We start from the raw sequence: 21,007 nt of genomic DNA, 5'->3' as shown, positions 1-21,007 counted from the left end.
TAAGTCCAAAATGCAAAGAAATCGGGATCCTAGTTACAAAAATGAAATATCTTTTGTAGTCGATGAGCCTTAAAGAAATGGTTTAAAAGCAATTTTTGATGTCAACATTATTGTTTGGGTATTAGAAATTTATATAAATATATTTTCCGAAGAATATATAATAGGTATGAAAAATTGCATTAAAACATTTAACATTATATCGACATATTTATTAATATTACACAAAGGTAAATAATTAAAATATATATAAATGACTAGATACAAATATTGCATAAAAATGTACATTGCAAAATAGAAATTTAATAAATAAATACATTGGTTATACATACAATTCATCGATAAATGACTGCAAGTGAAGTAGATGCTACTTGCAGTCGGAATTAGTTCATGAAATGGCAACCTCAATTAGTAATAATTAAACAGCATCTAGTGAAACAGTATTTATTTATTAAAAAATGATTTCGGAATCATATGGCGTATTTATGCAGTAAGATGGAAGAGCTATCTAAACAAATTGTTTGTATAACTGGCCATGTTCTTTTATCTATAGATTATGAAACGCCACATGTGTGCAATACTACGAGACATTAATGTATACATGTAATCGAAAGAGAGATTCTGTTCATTTAAGTACATATCCGTTCATAATCAATATCATCATACTTATTTACTTATATTCTAATTGTGCAATACACAGAGTAATCCGAGAAAAATGCAATCTGATTACAAGTCTTTGTTGTTGGATAAATTTTTTTCTCGAAAAAATTTATTTTAAAATATTATAAAATCTTTCATTATATATCCAACAATTAATTTATTGATCATCTTACTGTATCATGATTTTATACTTAATGGTAAAGATTATTAAATCTTTATCTATAAAGTCATAATTTAAAAAAAAATACAAGTATTAGAAAATTTATAAAAATATTAATTTCTAAAATCAATAAAAAAAAAAAATTTGCGAGTTTTGAGAATTTAATTTCTGAATAATGAATTTTTTCTAAGCAAAAAACGAATGCGGATTATACGAACAAGACTTGATATTGATACACATTATTTAGGGATAATCTGTAGATTTGATTTTTCATCAAAGAGAAAATTTTCGATTTGCATTATTTTACTATTAAAAGAGCAGGAAATATTAAAAATTGTTCACTCAAAATTTGTTCTATTATTTGAATGATCGTCGTAAGGTATAATTATAGCACATTTTTTATTTAACTAATAAATGCAATTCGAGCGTATTCCTTTAACGATAATCCCAAGCTTCCTTAAATTAAAATTATATTTTTCTATCTTACATATAACACGATTCCTCTATTGGAATTATCACGTTTGCAATTACCAGCGACAGTTATCTCTATCAACCTGGATTTTTTTAAATACGTATGCTTAACGCATTGTCGACATATATTAAATTTATTGGATATATAGAGAAGTTAAATAATGCATATTAATACACAAATTATAGCATTCATAATGATTATCAGGAATATTAAATGTAATTATATAATAATTTCAGGTACACTTTCACATAAAGAAATTAAATCAGTTTTGTAGAACTAGAATGCATAAACATTTAACTATGTAGATGCAAGTTAATTTGAAGAATTTTTGATATCTCAATGCAATTAAAGAGAATATCAACAATAGAACTTTTTTTTAACAATGCCAATAAATGCATAATGTGCAGCAAATGAAAATATATATATCGACAATGCGTATTTTATCAATAAGATTATCCAGCTATTAGTAGCATTAAGTATTAATTTGCGACGATTTAATGTCCACTTTTTTAAGTATTGTAGGTTCATCCTTAAGAAACGTACCGGATCTCGAACCTACCGTGGGTTGCTTCTGCGCTTCCCCGTTATGGCACCTTTTAATTTTATCATCGATCTTGCTACTGGCAATTCTCTTACCAGTGATTGTTGACTTGTTCATTCTATTAGCGGCATTAGACTTTGGAGAGGATTTCTTGCTGGGGCTGTCAGAGCTCTGCGAATTTTGCGTCTCCTTCCTCTCTCTCCTCATATTGGGAGGAGTATTTGTCTGTGTAACCTGTCGCGTTTTGAAAGGGGCTATTGCATTCATCGGTTTGCCGGGAACATCCGGCGTCTTTGCAGCATCCAATAAGTTTCTGCGCAAACTTGGTGAACCGTAATATGTGTTGCTGATGGCAGCGGCTCTGCTGCGACTGGCAGCAGTGGAACTTTCCAGTGATCTTTGAGGTCTTTTGATGGCTGTCAATGGACTCCTCTGTTGTGTTGGTGGCGAGCTTTTCTTCGTCCTATCATTTGAATCAACAAATTCGATCATTAATACATGGTCCAAAAAATCGAATAGGAATGAAATGAAACCACAATAATAGAATAATAGAATGATAATAAATCAATTTTTTTTTATATCAGAAAATTTAGTCTTTCTAAGCAAATAATGGACGAATTAATACGTTTGCAAATTGCTTTATCAAAAAGAAAAAGTAGTCGAAAAAGTAGTATCAAAATATATAAAATTATATCTCACCTATCGTAAGTTTGTGTTTTGCTTGTAGTTTTTACTAAGGTAGGTGACAATTTGTTGGACGCGTTGGACTTAGGAGTTGCCGTTATCTCCGTCATGAGGCTGTCAGTAGACATTGACGTATCCATCTTGTTGGTTTTCTTTTTGATGACAGCCGGCTTACTCTTGGTTTCCAAAGAATCGATCGATAATCCTATTTCGGTGGTTTTTTGTTTGAAGGAAGGCGATTCGGGTCTTGTGATACCGCAGCTCTTGCTGATCAAATCCTTCTTGCTTCCGCCACTTCGACCGGAAGCGTTTGCTTCTGTTAAGCTATCTGACGAAAGAGCTTTCACGTCTTTCTTGACCGGCAGCTTTATTTTGGATAGCGGCGGCTTCTTATCGATCGCACGTTTCATTGCCGGGCTGGAAGTGCGCGATGAATCAGAAGAAGAAATCATAATCTTACGCCGTTGTTGCACGATTTTATCATGATGCATCGTGGGCATACTCTCTTTTGGAACAGACTTGTTTCTCGGCTCCAGGTATCTAGATTTTACCTAATAATTATTTAAATATATTAGTTTAATGAAAAATTGTTTTAAATGTATTTCAAATTGATATAAATTTAAAATTAATAAAAATGGAGTTATCAATAATTTTCAAAAATGGTATACATACCTCTATCTTGTTAGGCCACGATTTCGGTCTGACAGTTTCAGAAACAACTTGCTTATCCTCTTGCATTTTACGCTCAAGTGGATCCGTTTTTGGTTTACCCAAAACTTTCTTCGTTTGCTTAGACGATGGTATTTGCTTCAAAGTTTTGTCATTATGTTCCGAAATTGCCATTTTTACGCGTTTCAAATCTAAGCTGCGGTTTATCGTCGAACGATTAGGCGGTACCTGAGGTTCCTTTGACATACAGAGACAAAGTATAAAAAATTTTATTAGAAAAAAATGCATATATAGAGATGATAGTATCAAAGAGACCTCAATATTCAATAGTCAATAGTCAATGTTATATTTTCTGGATACTTGCCTTTAAAAAATTTGAATGTCTGGATAGACGCTTTGAGGTCTCGTGAGGTAAGATCACGAGGCAAGCTAATTTCTGTATCCTTCTGCGAAGTTCTAAATCCATTTTCAGCCACGTGGTAGTTCTCGCAGCGCGCGTTGCGTCGCGCACTAAACACTTTTCCACGCGAGCTTGAAGCTTGCGCAGAAAATCGATGAATAGTGGTCCCCATTTAATCCTTCCTTGAGGATCATCCGTCTGCGATGCGAGTAGCATTTTATTCAGTTTCGAATAACTTTTACACGCTTGTTCGGGCGGCAATTGTTCGATGGCCGCTAGAAAATTATCCTCCAAACGACTAATATTCCATGTCATTTCGCGACCAAGCGACTGGAAATTTTCATTTCCCAAGACGCCTGCAAAATTCTCCGACAGGAATTTGATTGATGTCTCCAACAAATTCGATACCATTCGAAATACTGGCTCTGCCCATCTCACGTTTGGCAGAGTCGCCAACAATTTGTCGCAATCCATCATAGTTTGAAGTACATTGTCGGTTGACTGCAGTATAAATATATTATATATGCATTTACAAAAAAGTAATATTTGTAATTCTTATTTATTTATTTATGAAGAATTGGAATACATATGAAGAATTACAATACAAGTCAAAAATTTGTTCATCAAGGTTGCAACTCTGAGGAAAAATACTAACAACTTCTTGTTGAACAAACTATGTGATGTGAATCGTGTTTATTTATAATTTCATCAATACAATTATATTTTTTTTACAATGTACATACCATGTGTACTATATGCTGATGATAACATTTTTCCATTAGTTCTCTCGGAAGAGTTGCAAATGCCTTGCATGGCCATATTCGTACAAAGTGTTTTGTAATCCATCTAAGTGACTTTCGATATACTTCATCCAGTCCATAAGCTGCAGCTAATGGCATACATTCTAATACTCCAACAGCACATATTTGGCAAGGCTGAAAGGTAATAACATCCAGAAATATAAAAAACTATATGTGATATGAAATTTCTGCTTCATCTTGTACATTAAAAATTAAAAATTCATATATTTAATACCAATTAATTTATTTCAAATGATATAATGATATGATGTGATAAATGATATAACACAAATTTCTGCTTATACCTAACTGCATATTTTAAAAACATCTCATATATTGATACTGTTTTTTAGTACAAGAAAGATGATATAAAAATGTTCTTACCTTATGAAACAAGTGACAATATTTAAGCTTAAGTGTGTATCCTATAACTTCTTTGAGACCTTCCAAACACAACATATCAGCTAATGTCGCCAATTCAACAATACTTATAGAATCTGGTATATTACTTTCTCCACTATAGATATGGCACAATGCAAAATGAACTGCATTATAAGAATATCTACAACAGAAATATCAATAGATAATGTTAAAATCATTTATATGAAAATGCAATATATTCAATCATAATTATATAATATGAAAGATGCATATCAATGTGACATAGTGTATCTATTTAAACAATTAACAAAATATACAAACAATACAAAACTCTATTATGGATAGATAATTTTCTCATCAGGTATATTATATATTTTTAAGTTTTGACGCATACCCTTGCAGAGAAATAACATTGCCTGCACTCTCAATCCATCCGCCGCTTAAAATTGCGGCAAAGTATTGGCAACGAGAACTTAATATACATTTATGTGCCCTTATATGCCGGCCGGCTACGTCTATCGTAATGTCAGGATTAATCTCCTCTAAGAACATTCTTAGCAAATCCTCACCCAGCCTATTGTATGGTTTTGCACCAGCTATGCTCGACGTTTCAGTTTCCTCCGTGCTGCCTTCTACAACCAGGAGATTTTTGAGAGAAAAAATTAGTATTTAATTTATTTGAAGCCAGCATTTTTCCAGATTTGATTCCAGAAAAATTTTGTGGTTATATATAATTTTGTATGATATAAAGATAAAAAATAGATTTTTACAATTTTCGCGGTACAACTATTTATATCAATTTAGTAAAGTTCAATAATAACATACCCGCACCGGAACGCCCCATGCTGCTTTGCATGCTGCTGAGATCGGATTCGGATATAATTCCTTCCCCTTCGCAGTCACCCGCAGTCAAATCTTCTAGTGGGGACTTCTGTTTGGACGGAAGTGATGTACTCATGACAGAAGCAAGCTTTCTAGAAATTGGCCTAAACGGCCCGCTGTTTCTTGTCATCGCCAACTTGCTCTCTATCCATGATGTTTCTGGAATACTGTTGCTCATCCGATATTGTGTGTCTTTATCGTTTTTCACGTGCGTCGAGACATCTGATACATTATAATTAGCGATCGGCGTTTTATCCAAATCCGACAAACGTACAAAACTAGAAGTACTAGTCTTATCGGAATCTAAATGCAAATTCTTCAAACTATGTCCGGCCGTCTTCTCGTCCTTTTTCGATGGACGACAGTCAAACATTTGTCGTTTCACATTATCATATTCCGGCTCTTTCAATTCGCACTCAATCTTCTTGATGGTCTCGCTCAGCGACTTGCGAGTCTCTGATATCTTACTGTTTCCCGCTGTTATTATTTGCGGCCTATCGTTGACATTTGAAACTTCACCGTTCAACAAGTCGGTCAATTCATAATCATGGTTATCGCTGTCCGGCCCACTACTACCGCTGCTGATGTCGAATGTCTCACTTTTACGGGTTTGTCCTTCCGTACTCTCTGTACATGTTTTTTCCCAGGCGGAGGTCTCCGAGAACTCATCCTCATATCCTTTCGTCTCGTTGGTTTCTAAGTTTTCTGTCCTACCGGAAATTATATCTTTGTACTCGCAACACTGGTTCACGCTGCTGCGCAATTGTTCCTCGTTTTCAATCTCCACGTGAGAATTAGGTGGAGTGTCCTTTATATCGAACTCAAACATGTCTTCGGATGATGTATCCATATTGTTGGAATTACTTTCACGATCCTGCAGAGTCTTAGAATCTTTATGATTGCGAGATTCTGCTTTGGCCGCGTCACTTAACGAGTGACTGGACGAGCTCGTCTTTGTCTGAGTTCGCTTCAAGATGTTGCGACCATCCATCGATACGCTATGCGCGCGCTTGTGCTCCTTTCTGAACATAAGTTCCTTTGCTACGTAACCATTACTGTTACCATTGCCGTTCGCTGATTGCGTCTTGTCTGTGTTCCAGGAATGCCGCTTGAACGTGGGTCGTGAAGTGGATAACGTCCGTCTTCTCACTACAGGAGAATCGGACTCTATAAACATGAAGACGCTGGGTTTGGTTTTCTCTCTCTTTTGTTCCTGTGGTAATTGATTATCTCCTGCGGTGTTACTGTTGGAACTACTATCATCCGTCTTGATATCCATCGATTTATTAGGTATTGTCGAGAAACTTCGTCTGTGCTTTGGAACTGTGATATCTCCATCATTCCCTTCATGTGTATCATTTAAATCAATAAACATTGAGAAAATATTTTTTTTCTCGCCTTCCTTAGAAATATCGTTTTTAATATTTTCGTCTCTCCTTTCGGATGGCTGGACTTTAATATCATTATTCTTATCAGAGATATCTACATAAAATTCGCAGTAGGGTTTACCATTCCCATCACGGTCCTTCCTTTCGAGTGATTGATCGCGTTCGATTGGTTCGATATCGTTCACGTCCTTTAAATTAACGAAGAATCCTAAACTAATCTGTTTCTCATGATTAATTGATGACTTTTGTACAGGTTTCTTGACGCATTCAGAAGTGGAAAAACTTTGCGACATGTTCCGCGAGTGATTTCGAGATCCGGATTCCTGTTTACTGCAGTCGCTCATATCGACTACCCAAGCGGTCATAGAGGAAGACATTCTGGAGGGTCGCGTCTTAACTTCAGACTTGTTCATGATTACCGAGCCACCTGATACGATTGGCGTGGACTCTGTTTTGCGCCGTACTGTGGGACTGTCCGAAGGTTTGAAGGAATAATCCGAACTGCTAACACCACCAGAGATAATCGGAGTAGCCTCGTCACTTCGTTTGATTCTCTTTATAGGTTCTAATCGATTCTTTTCCAGAATAGAATTCAGAGTAACTGGCAAACTGTTGCTGCAATGAGTGGATGCATCGTCCAAGTCCGTACCGCAATTTAAGATAGATTTGTCGCTAGCACTCTTAATTACGGGGTAAATCGTGCAAGATCTATTAAGGTTGGATTGTAAGTAACTCTGTTGTGATATTTCTCTTTGATCATATTCACAACTATCCAACAGATGGTATGTAACCGGGTGCTGAGTGTTAGCAGCTATCTGGATGTCGGGCGTGAAGGTAACTGACGGTTCGGTAACCGTACCAGAAACTGCAGAATCGGAAGGTGCGTGACAAATGGAGTCTCCGTCCACGCGATGTCCCGAATATTGTGGAATAGCACTTTGAAAGATGAGATTACCTTGTCGACGCTCGTACTCTTGTCTCAAAGCGGACAACTTCTCATCGTTGGAGTCAAGCTCGAATGTGTTTCTTCTGATGAGTGACGGTCGCCTGTCTTCGTTCATGGTCGCATCTTTAACATTTTCGTTTTCGGTCGCTTCGGTGTTCAACGTTTCTGTTTTCTCATTTCGATCGTTGCTCAATCTCGTGTTATTGTCAGGACACGGGGAAGGATGCGCGCTCTCTCCACTGTCCGCCTCTTTGATTTCTACAGCCAATGATTCTTTTTCTGTCGGCTTGCTCCCGTCCGCTTTCTCCTCCGATGCAGAATCTACTCGTTTTACTTTACGCGATTCTGGAAGCGGTTGCAGGTACTCCGTGAGTTTCAATTCTCGTTCAAACTCCGCCACTCGTTCGTGACCAGTTTGCAAAGTCAATGTCTTAAGTGGTGTAAACTTATACGACTGTTCTTCTACAGGATTATTCGGCTTATCCGGCGGCTTGAAATCCGTGTAATTTGAGGAAAGCGCAAAGTATGATGCGTTATTATTGGTATACTGATGTTTTGTTACATTCGTCGATATAATGTCTATCTCGTCGTTCAGAGTAGATGCATCGATGAAGTAATAACCGCTCGTGGACGAATTATTAGGACCAGTCGTGCTATCAGTAGGGCGAGAATGATCAGATTCCGTTTCGACCGTCGTACTTTCCGATTCTTCCACATCTGATTGTATTTTCCTCTCCAATTTACATTTCGCGAAGTATTTTTCTTCGTGATCACCGCTCGTCACAGGAACGGGCTCGATAAATTCAAATGACTCGTTTTCATCGCTGCCGCAGTCCGATTCGTAAAATGGTTCGCTCAACATCTGACTCTCATATTGGAAGATCTCTTCGGCATTCAGTTTCGCCTCCCGTGCATTATCTGAGGTATTATCTGCAGGCGGATGCTCTGTTTCTAGAGAGGAGCACGTTGTGCTATGATTATTCGATTCGGATTGCGTTGCACTCTTCCCGCAGAAATCGTCATTATTGAGTGATTCGCGATGCTCGTTGCATAACAAGAATGTTTTACGACCGCTCTTATCGCGTACTCGTTCGGCACGTATCCGATCCGAATCATCATCATTGGCGGAGGTATATTCCGTGACTGCTGGTGTTACTTCCAAATCCGTACTGGAGTTCTCAGAATAAGTCGTATTCTCGTGCGGACTTGTCGAACCTGTCTCCAGACCGGAATCAGCCATTTCTGATGCAGTAGGACTCGCATCCGCTATAACATATTCCTTCACCTCTTGTAAATGTTGTGCATCACAGCCCGACGTGAAACATTTCTCGCATATTCTGTACATAATATAGATCAATGAAATATGACAGAAGAAATCATAATGGTTTTAACAACAAAAATAATTGAACAAAAAAAAAATTATTGCATTTTGATTTTTGTGAATTTTAAATCTTGTCTTCATTTCTCTTTTCATAAAAATTTTGAATTGTAGAAAAAAAAATCTCAATTTATAAACAATCAAGAAATCAAGAATTTAGATTATTAAGTATAGCAAAAAATCTTATTAATAAATCTTACCTGTCACTAATGTGAGATATAATACTGCTATTAGACTCATTTAAAGAGCGACACTTATAATTTGTGTTTAGAATTATTTCCACCAACAATTGTTCTTCTCGAGTAAAGTCCAAGTTAGTATATAGAAGTCTGCAATTTGTATACAAATGTATAAAATTAATAAGTAATACAGGCTAAACAAAAATATATGATAATATGACTGTTTTATCTTATATATAATCATAACAAAACTTAATTAATACGTATCAATAAATATTGAAATAGACATAGTTTAATATGCTTAAAATAATAGTGACTTAAAAAAAATTGTGCACAACAAATTTATACATCTATATCTAATGTGCAACAAAATCTTTCACTATAATATTTGTTATAAAAGTTCTGTATTTTAATAGAAAATAATATAGTATCCTATGTGTTATTTAATTATAATACTTTTCTTCTAATAATGGGATGCAAATATAGTTTCACAAATCTTATATATATGCAATATTAGTAATTATACTCAGAAAAGTGTGATCTTGTCATTTTACATATTATAAATAGAAAATGTCCGAAGATTTAGGAGTACATCATCCAATATACTTTGATTTTTGTGTATTTAAGAAAAAAGGACAACTTGGTGCAAAATTAAATAGATAAATACAAATTTGTGTCAAAAAATGCATGCAAAAAATATATTTTAACTATATTGTTTTCCAAAAGAACATCAAATTGTGTTAGATAAAATGCATGCAGACAGATAATCATAAAAATATTTGTTCTCAATCATATTGTTTCTATACAAATAATTAATGGTATAGCAATACCTTACAAAACCTTCAATCTGATGAAAAAGTTCGGCTTTATCAAGAACGCAATGGATTGTTTTGTTAGTGTAAACGAAATAAGGCTTGAGAACTTCGTACAAGTGAGGCGATCTTGCTCTAATGATACATTGGTTTATACGTATTACTTTATAACCATGTATTATATTAAGATCACAATACAAGGAATCCGTATATATTCTATAATAAAAGATTCTCCTTCAGTCTTATATAAATATACATACACGTGTGTGTATATAAATATTCCTTTGAGTTCAAATTCATTTTTTTTAAATATATATTTAAATTTACTTTGCACACATATAAAAAAATAGCTAAGAGATAAGATTACATATCTATACAATTAGGAAAAATATATCTATATAATTATGAAAAAGAGATAAAATTGTGCAACAATCAATCGATTCATTAAAGTATATATAAGATTATTTCAAACGTGTCACAAGAGGAATGTTGACTAAATATGATATACATACATTTATCTGTACATAATTTCACACAATATTAATATATTACAATTTACATGATGTTTTCACTAAATCTCAAATACACAATATATTGTATTATGCCTTACAAAATGCATTAATGTGAAATTTCTTGAGATAAAAAATGCAATATATGATATTTTCTTACCTCAGAATACTATCTTGTAACTGATTGATATTCTTGTCAATAGTGCGATGTTGTTCCGCACTTTTCCGTTTTTTAAATTCATTACTCGAAGGGGACTGAAGGATTACAGAAGAGTCAAAACTACTGTGGCATAGCCACTGATGCGTTTTGTCTAAATTTCCATTTTGCTTGTCCCTCCTGCCTCCAGCCATGAGGCATATTTACTGTTTTATACTTGCCTACCTTAAAAAATTATACAATACTATAAATAAAAAATGAGGATATTATACATTAAAAGTCTTGTTTTACAAAAGTGTGTAGAAGGATATTATACATTAGAATCTCATTTTTCTATTAGTTACAAATAAAAATAAATTTTTTTTCTTGAAGTTTAATTATTACATTCAAAATATTGATTAAAAGTTAATAGGTGCAATATATAAAACTTCTTTATCAAATATTTGTTGATAAAAAATTCATTTTAAACTAATGAAAATTGGATTTTATTATCAGGATTTAAATTACTTCAACTAATTACTAAACACACAAAAGAAATGATTTTTGTTAATGAATAGAATGCAAACTAAGATTTCACATTTCTGTGTAAGCCTTATTTTAACGAAATTTTACATGTAGAATATGTGTGAGTAGATGACTCTAAAATTCTTTTATATAAAAAATTATTAAAATAAGACGCCTTCAACTAGGCAAAATTACTTTGGTAAAAAAAAAAAAAAAACCGCGAAAAAACAAAAAATATTGTCAGAAAATGAAAAAGTTATATAAAATACAACTTATATATCGGATATGACTTATATCCGATAATAAGAAAAGAAATTTGATTTTTTATATAATTGAATTCTTTATATATAAATAAGTGAAGTATTCTACAATTGAGACTCTTCTCTCGGTTTTTTAATCTCAAACTATTCTCCCGATTTTGATGATCGCGAAATATAAAAGGCCGGATTTTAGTGCTAACCCCTTTTGTCAAAAATATGACGAATTTCAATAAATATCCAAGAATGTGCAATGCGTGTCAAACTTCTTATCAATTACGAGCACCGCAAACGCACTAGAATCACACTCGAAATCAATCACGGACTAGACAGGCCAAATTTGTTGCGGCACGCATATTTTCTCCGCAAGAATAATTTATTGATCGCACATACACGTTACGTATGTACCTTGCATATTTCGATCCGCAGACACGTCGATTCGCATCGTTCGTCATCATTGTAATGAACCGTCTATTCGAAACGGTTCGCCCACCATTGCGGCGAACTGTCACAAGATCTTTTTACGTTTATATTACGCTACAACCAAAAGATTGCGGCGAATTGACCTGTCAGCTTGTTATAACTCCGAGAACCAAGAATGACCAAGAACCAAGAAAACAGGAATGCTCGTGAACGTGATTCCGCAAAAGCATGCGCGCGGTAATCAGCGACAACTGTCGATCACTCGGGCCAATTTAGTAGTCACAATATATCTTGTGGCCAAAGTAACAAGAGTAGATAACCATGGCATTGACAATATCGGCATAGGCGATATATTTTTCTGATTCTGTAATTCAAGTGAAGATAAAAATTATAAAAATGAACAAATTTACTAAAAAATTATAATTTCATCTAAATCTAATAAATTCGCCCATTTTTGTAATTTTCACTCTTATTTGAAGTAATTCATTAAATCGCGGAAAAGATGCTTATGAATAATACTAAAAATATAAAATACGATTATTTTATGTTTAATTGTTCACGCACATACGTGTATATTATGTTTCTTAAAGAAAATTTTGAAGTAATACATATTTTATTAACAGTTGCGATTATTTATTTTGTGATAAAATATTTTTCAACCTTGGAAGTTGTTTACATGAGTAGGCTATGTTTTCATAATAATGTCAGGTACTGTTTTGGAAACATCTTTAAAATATCTTGAGGCTTGTTTTGTACTGTCTGGATTGTTAGTCTTTCATGATCTTTCGAAATAATAAGATCGTCATTAAGTATATAAATACTATTCGGTATTAACAGTTTGTGAAAAAACAATGAGTTAAGTTTGTAATGATTTGCGTTAATTCTTACAAATAAAATATCTTAATAAGCACACAGTTTCATTATACAAGTAAGTCATCATAACATTAATTAGAATATACATACATTTTATTTTTAATGCAACATGTATGTTGAAGCTAATTGAAATAATATCAAAATACAAGCATGATGAGCATAATTATTTTCTCAACATTCTTTTTTCGAAATCATCTTTCTCAACATTGATATCATTAATTTAATAATCTTAATCAATGTCATTAATGTAATGATCTCAATCTATTTTAATATAAATTTCCAGTATATATATATATATATATCATATCACATCATGCAGAGATTATTCCTAAACTCAGAAATTTTTAAACTTGAACAAAGAGATTTTTATATATAAAGTTTAAATATTTCACATGTAATTTATATATATTAAGTATTATACATATTGTGTTAGGAGGAGTAAGGATATATAATAACAACAAACAAATAATGAATTCAAATTTTTCTTGTTAAAGGAAAATATATATGTTATAATATATATAAACGGAATAAAACAAATTCAATTTGATTTGATATATTATGGAAAATAGTATAATACATATAATATAAATGTGAGACAGACGATTAATAAGTATACATATATTTAGAAAAATTTAAATAAGATAAATTAGATTTCTCTACATAAATAGCGACCGTGATTTGAATGCATGTGTATAATATAGAATAAATAAATAAAATTATATCAATCATAAAAATCAAAAATCAAAGAGCATAATCAATCAAATACACTACGTGTGACTTTCAAGGCACATCGATAATATAACGAACTTGTTAGAAATTATTAGGAATTTAAGATAATTCTTTCCGCCCTATGTTTTCTTATCCAGCAAAAACATTCTATTATTCTTAACGTCTTGTTATTTTTAAATTGATCTAATTAATTATTAATTTATGATTTTAATTTGAAACTTTTCAATTATTGATGATAAAGTCGCTCTACGATTAAAAAATTGCGAGAAATAATTATCATTTTAAAGGTTTAATAAAATGATTTAAATGCTATTTTTCATAATATGAATTTTTTCATCAAGAGGAATTTAGAATGCTAAACTGTTTCTTTTTTTCATACAATAAAAAGAGTTCTCTATTATATTACTTTTTTTATTTATATTTTTTGTAATAAAGAAATTTTTTTGCATATAGAGTTGAAGAGACAATTAAAATGGCACACCTAACACTGTTATTAAATGGCATTATAATATTCCTTATCGTAATGGTTTATTCTTCCGATGAAGATGCATTGAAATCATTAACTAACACAGTACCGAAACATTATAACATCAAGCTGATATTACAAATCGAAGAAAATACTTTCATCGGCCAATGCCAGATTAAAATAAAAATTCTTAAAACGACCCACGAAATAAGCATGTTTTCAGAAAAAATGAGCATAATGCAATCAGAATTAGTAACTCCATTTTTTGACGAAACTATGGATACATTTAAGATTTATAATGAACTCCGACATTCGTATGATTATGATAAAAATATGTTCACCCTTTATTTTAAAGAAGAATTATCACCAGGATTTTACACCCTGCATATAAACTATAGTTCTATATTTAATGACGGAGGCTTTCAGCGAATTTTCTATTTCAGCGAAGTCGGAAAAATGTAACTATTAAAATACACATATTATTAAATATTGTTATAATATACAAACATTATTCTTTATTAATTTTTGTTGATCATTATCTCTATGAGACATGTATATAGAATTTTATATATAAATATTTGATAATATACTATTTAAATATATACAGATAATTCTCTCTCTTTTTCAAATACAATTTTTTAAAATATAGATTTAATTATATTCATTTCTAAATTATAATGTTTCTTTCATATTATTTTATATTTTAATATGTTTTTTTCTTATTGTAAAATTTAAATTTAAAAGAGGTTTCGAGATATTAATGAGAATTTTGAGCATTAAAAAATGCTTTTTATCTGTTGTATATCCTAAATCTCTCTAATATTATGAACATTTTTTTAAATATTATTTAAAATTTTCTATGTTAGATAAATTGCAAAAATATTGTTACATAGTACATAAAAATGTAATTAAAATATATAAAATAATAATAATATATAAAATGTAAAAAAAATATAATATAAAATATAAAATAAGCTTTTTCTTTGAGTTATTATTACGTGGGCAAATATAAACTGGACTTTTTTCCAAAACATTTTATTTGATCAAAACATTTTTAGCGCACACTCAAGTCATTTTTTTTACATAGCTTTCAATAAAATCTAAGCATTTTTGCTATCGAATTGGCAGTTTTTTTGTTCTCATGTCATAAAAAGTAATGGGACGTGTCCAAAGCCGATTACGCACGAATTCTTCCGTGCTCAATTAGTTTTAGATACGTCCCACTACTTTTATGACATGAGAATAAAAGAAAGAATTGGCAATTCGGTGGCAAAAGTACTTAGATGTTAATGGAACTGTGTAGAAAAATGACTTGATTATACATTGGAAATATTTTGATCAAATAAAGAATTTTTTTGGAAATAAAGAATTTTTTTGAAAAAAGTTCGGTTTATATTTGACTTGCTATATTTGACTATTTTGCGCGAAATTGCACATTTGTACACATATATTATTCAGCTTCTGCATTTTTTAATATGTTAATAATCATTGAAAATATTTTATTTTTTGTTATTTTTCCTTATTTAATACGCTTCCGTTTAATGCCATAGATGGTTGTCCGCAACATTTTTCCAGCCAATATGGGCTCGACGAATATTTCCATGTTGGGGCTCGTCAAAAACCACTTTCGATATTATCATACATCATCCTCAAGAATATTCGGTTTTGTCAAATATGCCGGTACGAGCAATCTCCTTTCCTCAGGTCAGGTTTAATCATTCGGCTGAAGATAACTTGCAATGGTCATATATCACAAGCACTCCTGCAATGTCCCCCTTTCGCTTATCAATTATTGTTTCTAATTTTATTCGCAATTACATTTATGGAGATGATATTCCTAGCATGATGGCATATGGTAACTTATGGTGCGAGGAACGATCAATAAGTTCCTTACAATTTGCACAGGCAATTATTAAAAATGTCACATTATATTTAGAAAAAGAAGCAGATATTTGGAAGTATTTGCATAAGTTTCCAAAAGTAAGTTATGTCATAATTCCAAATTTTCAACCGCTAAATAATAGCATGGCAAATTTGGGAATCGTTATTTACAAGTAAGTATATGTTTTAAAAAAATATTAGAATCCAAAAAAGAGACCGAAACATTCGCTTATGTTTTTTTGATAAAATATATAATTTAAACTTATTTTCGCGCTTTACTGTTGCGCTGGCTTGTACCCTGTTGATTAATACTAATTATTATCATTATCGGAACCTTTAGATATCTAATTTTATCAGAAAAATATTAGTTTATTAAAATAAAAAATATGATGTTTGATATTTAAAATTGTAAAATTTACATTTATTTTTATGCATATTTTTATGTAGCTAAACTGATACTTGGTTAAAAATATGATATGTGCAAATATAACCCAATTAAAAAGATAAATAAATATTTTTATAGCATACATTTTTATAACTTTGATGAAATCATACATATTTATATAGTATTTTATATTAAAATATAATCTATTATAAATTGTATAAAAAATTATTTGTATTTGTTTATCAAAGTAAAATTTTATATATTTATATTTATTGAAAATAAAAGCTGTTCTATGTGACAATATATATGATCTGTACATAAATATTTCGTTTAACACGCGAATTAATTTTACGTTATTTAAAACATATAATAAATATATTATTATATATTATACTTTTTCTCTGCGTGAGATGTATATGATTTTTGTACATAATTGCTTTTTTATAAATAATTTTTAGTGAAGCAGATGTTGTGTACATTGAGGGAAAAGACTCGATTGGATGCAAATATAACGCAATACGTGTAATAGGATATGAAATAATACGAGAATGGTTTGATAATACAATAAATCCATTTTGGAAACCTAAGTCATGGCTGAGTAAAGGTTTTACTACGTTTTTTACAACGTTTATCCTCAATCAGGTTATTTTATTTGTTTCTTTTACGTAATTAATTTCAGAAATGCTTACCAAAATAAATAAATAAATAAATAAATATATATATATATATATATTTAAATTAAAATAACTTTAAAAATGTCTGTATATAACAATACATTTTAAATGATTTTAAAGTTTAATGTTTAATTTGAATCAATTCTATTGCATGTTATTTTTAAAAAAACATTTTATTTTTAAATTATTTTAAACTATGGTATGAAAAAGCTTAAAGAATAAAGCTTCTTTTAATGATATAATAATAACGTCTAGCTATAATACAAATGCATTTTTTATCCAATTGAATATTTATATAATCGCAACAAGACTTTCTTCTCTAGAGCCTGCCAAATTCCCGGATAATGGATTTGTTCGTAGTCCATTTTCACCAAGAGTCACTTCATTTTGACGTTGATGATAGGATGTTGTCTCATACTTATCGAGAAATCAAAACCATCCCGGTTAAAATAGCTAATTATGTCAAAGGTATGATTGATTGAACATAATTAAATGATCACTTATAATTAAAGAAATGTTAATTAAAATTAACATTTTTTTATAAAATAAATTTTATTTAAAAAAAGTTGAGATCAATTTATTCTAGATATATTTAATCGAATAATAATTTTTATGTAAATTGTCACAGCACCAGTTATATTCCGCATGTTGCAATATGTATTTGATATAGATATATTTTGGCGGGGTATCCATACATATTTATATAAAAAGTGAGTAATATATAATAATATAATATAATTATACATTAAAGTTACATATAAAAAAGATAATAATATTGAGTGTTTTATAAAATATTTCTTTCAGATTGCTTTTCTTCTCTCATTTTTATTTATTTTTCAATTTTTATTTTAAGTTTTTTTTTTAGTTTCTATTCTTTTGCTTTTATTTTTTTACTTTGATTTCTATCAAAACTTTTTTTCGGAATTATACAGAATTCATTTTTGTTTTTAATTGTTGATTTATTAAAATATTATTAAAAGTTAGATTTTAATAAACGTTTATTTTATATTTATGTTTATTTTTTTTTAGTTTTGCTTTATCTTGATCAATTTTTGCTTAAAGTTTCTTTACTTTCTTTTTTAGTCTCTAAGTAATCTTTTATTCTCTCTCTCTCTCTTTCTCTTTCTCTCCTTTTCTCTCTTTTTCTCTATATATTTTTAAATATATTTAAAAAATATATTTATTTCTTTCACCCTCTTTTTTCTATATATGTAAATAAGAGAGAAAGAGAGATTAATAATTTTTTATTTTTTAATGTCATTTTTTTGCAATAATTGACAATGTTAAATTTTCTAAAAATTTTCTAAATTTTGTGTGTTTAGGGAGCATAATCCCGATAATTTCTGGGAAACTCTAAAAAATATTTATGACAAAATAAATAAAGGATCATCAGATATAAAAGAAATGATGTATCCTTGGTCAAAACAAAAGGGATATCCTGTGTTGAATATATTAAAACATGATTCGAATAGCGTAAATATATCGATAGAAAATCTTGATAAAACGAATGAAGATCGATGGATACCTGTCAGCTATACCACAGAGACAGATGCGAATTTTAATGATCCTGCGCCACTTCTTTGGTTGCAACCACCAAAAAAACCGTTTAATCACCCATATATTCACTATTTTATATTGACTTTGAAATACAGAGAGGATGGCTGGGTTATATTTAACATACAACAGACTGGTAAGTCTTGATAAATAAATTTATATATGTATATATATATATATATATATATATAATTTGGTCATTATTTATAACCAAATTATTTTTAAATTATTTATTATACAATTATTTTTTATACAAAAAATGCGACTTTTCTGCGACTTAATTATTTAATTTAATAATACATAAAATTTATTTATAACACGACAGGATATTATCGCGTCAACTACGATGATGCGTATTGGCTTAAAATTGCTGTATATCTGAACAGTGAGAATTATCGAAAAATACATGTTCTGAATCGTGCTCAAATCATCGATGATGCATTTCATTTTCTGTTATTAAACAAACTAAAACCTGACACATTCTGGGAACTTACGAAATACCTATCACAAGAGACAGATTACATAGCATGGTATCCTATGTTTAAAGTTATTCAATACATATCAAATTCTTTTTCATTTCTAGAAATAGGAGAATATTATATTAAGGTAAATAATGATAGATTTTGTGAATAAAAATATTTTACATATTACATATATTATAACCACATATTACATTTATAAACAAGTAGATATTTTTCTGAAAAATTGAAATATATGAAATAATTATGTCTTATAATCTCATTTAGATCAAAAAAAGGAATTTAAAGAACAAAAAAATAAATTTTTTTTTATAATTTAAATATTAAACATTACATATTAATGTAACATACAAATCATTTACAATTTTTTATATTTAATGGTTTTTAGGAACAATTAAAGAAAATGCTGGATGGACTCCTTCAGATTATAAAATACGAAGAAAAATCTACGGACGATGATTTTACTAAAGCTTTAAGGCAAGAAGCTATGCAATGGGCATGCTTTCTTAAACTGTTCAATTGCCTAACAATGGCCAACAATCAATTGAAACAACATCTCGAATTCTCTACAAAGTAAACATAATTTCTTTATATATAATCACATTTTTGTATTTTGCATGATAATCAAAGAAATATGTAATAAATATCATTTGATTAAGATACAAAATTATAAATGTATAAACTTCTATAATAAATTATTTTTCTCAATATCGTAGACTTTCGCCGTGGTGGAAGAAATGGACTTATTGTTATGGTTTGGAAACGGCCGACAATACGACTTGGCACCAAATGCTGAATAAAATAACAGGAGTTAATGAACAAATTTTATATTTTTTAACTTGCTCAAATCATCTGGTTGAGATAAACAATTATGTATTAACATCATATACAAAAGATGATGCCGTTGAGCTTGATTATAAGGCTCCACAATATAATACATATGATAACAAATCATCTGTATCTCTTGTATCGTATAATCGTATAATAACTCAATACGCATTAAGGCATTTTGTTTTTACTATTGCGAATAATACAAGAAATAGTAAAACATTCAAGAATTTATTAGTTGATTTCGAAAATATAACACCCAGGTAATATGTTTCTTCATAAATATATGCTATAATATATATATATATATATATATATATATATATATATATATATATATGCTATATCAACATATGGAAATCTAATATATATATATATATATGTAACTGTTTTACTTTTATAGTCAAGTTACAATGCCTGTAGCATTTCTCATTCTTATTAATAATATATATTCTAATCAACAACTTGATGCGGTAAGTTTATTTAATTATGAATATAACATATATTTATTATTGTATCTTGTCTTAATTACGCTAGAAATTATGTCATGTCCGATCGATTTTTATAGTGAGAGAATAAATTACCAAATGTTGAAAATTTTGTTTCAGGTATTCAGTTTTTTCCAAAGTGTCGAGAAATATCAAATTTATAATATACATGATAAAATAAGAACACGTAAGAGTCAACTTAATAATCGTATACTATTACTTAATAGCATAAAACCAATCAATAGAAGTCATTTAGAAGTATAACATATATGCATATTAGTCTATTTTAATATATCTATACTATAAATAAGTTTTTATATTTATTATTTTTAATTATGTATAATTGATAATATAATTACAGTTAACACTACTTTCATCTCCCATTTTAAACAAATTTATTAACATTAAAATCAATAAAACATTAAAACAACATAGACACAAAACAGGCAAT

At 30.2% G+C, this 21,007-nt stretch overlaps 2 protein-coding genes across 8 annotated transcripts; one reads left to right on the top strand and one right to left on the bottom strand.

Moving 5' to 3' along the window:
• Positions 1-187: 187 nt before the first annotated feature.
• LOC126853715 (uncharacterized) lies at positions 188-12,391 on the bottom strand. Of its 4 annotated transcripts, none has more exons than XM_050599725.1 (12): positions 12,185-12,391; positions 11,019-11,240; positions 10,368-10,565; positions 9,559-9,687; positions 5,590-9,317; positions 5,159-5,396; positions 4,768-4,945; positions 4,327-4,518; positions 3,548-4,084; positions 3,187-3,420; positions 2,530-3,065; positions 188-2,293 (listed from the first exon to the last, which is right to left on the bottom strand). In XM_050599725.1, the coding sequence occupies exons 2-12, from the start codon at positions 11,207-11,209 to the stop codon at positions 1,762-1,764; spliced, it is 6,693 nt and encodes a 2,230-aa protein (XP_050455682.1). In that variant the 5' UTR covers positions 11,210-11,240; positions 12,185-12,391; the 3' UTR covers positions 188-1,761. The 4 variants fall into 4 exon arrangements, with proteins under 4 accessions (XP_050455682.1, XP_050455691.1, XP_050455702.1 ...); XM_050599734.1 differs by having other exon boundaries at positions 11,019-11,236; XM_050599745.1 differs by lacking the exon at positions 12,185-12,391 and adding an exon at positions 11,980-12,036.
• Positions 12,392-12,983: 592 nt separating this feature from the next.
• Positions 12,984-20,833, top strand: LOC126853757 (aminopeptidase N-like). Of its 4 annotated transcripts, XM_050599816.1 has the most exons (12): positions 12,984-13,127; positions 14,255-14,725; positions 15,818-16,321; positions 16,992-17,175; positions 17,531-17,675; positions 17,836-17,917; positions 18,530-18,897; positions 19,087-19,367; positions 19,629-19,813; positions 19,957-20,331; positions 20,472-20,541; positions 20,677-20,833. In XM_050599816.1, exons 2-12 carry the CDS (start codon positions 14,274-14,276, stop codon positions 20,818-20,820), a joined length of 2,790 nt encoding a protein of 929 aa, XP_050455773.1. In that variant the 5' UTR covers positions 12,984-13,127; positions 14,255-14,273; the 3' UTR covers positions 20,821-20,833. The 4 variants fall into 4 exon arrangements, with proteins under 4 accessions (XP_050455773.1, XP_050455782.1, XP_050455765.1 ...); XM_050599825.1 differs by having other exon boundaries at positions 14,623-14,725; positions 20,472-20,833; XM_050599808.1 differs by having other exon boundaries at positions 20,472-20,833.
• The last annotated feature ends 174 nt before the right edge of the window (positions 20,834-21,007 follow it).

Source organism: Cataglyphis hispanica, chromosome 1 (assembly GCF_021464435.1).
Source record: "Cataglyphis hispanica isolate Lineage 1 chromosome 1, ULB_Chis1_1.0, whole genome shotgun sequence".
NCBI lineage: Eukaryota > Metazoa > Arthropoda > Insecta > Hymenoptera > Formicidae > Cataglyphis > Cataglyphis hispanica.
This window is presented reverse-complemented; position numbering and strand designations above follow the sequence as displayed.

What these genes read in the sequence shown, in the direction of transcription:
- LOC126853715 (XM_050599725.1), bottom strand. Translation starts at nt 11,209, where the DNA reads ATGGCTGGAGGCAGGAGGGACAAGCAAAATGGAAATTTAGACAAAACG. An exon ending in TTACAAGATAGTATTCTGAG is followed by an intron (nt 10,566 to 11,018) that starts GTAAGAAAATAT and finishes CTTTTATTATAG; the next exon opens with AATATATACGGATTCCTTGT. An exon ending in CAGATTGAAGGTTTTGTAAG is followed by an intron (nt 9,688 to 10,367) that starts GTATTGCTATAC and finishes TACAAATTGCAG; the next exon opens with ACTTCTATATACTAACTTGG.
- LOC126853757 (XM_050599808.1), top strand. Translation starts at nt 14,274, where the DNA reads ATGGCACACCTAACACTGTTATTAAATGGCATTATAATATTCCTTATC. An exon ending in TTGGGAATCGTTATTTACAA is followed by an intron (nt 16,322 to 16,991) that starts GTAAGTATATGT and finishes AATAATTTTTAG; the next exon opens with TGAAGCAGATGTTGTGTACA. An exon ending in CAACGTTTATCCTCAATCAG is followed by an intron (nt 17,176 to 17,530) that starts GTTATTTTATTT and finishes TTTCTTCTCTAG; the next exon opens with AGCCTGCCAAATTCCCGGAT.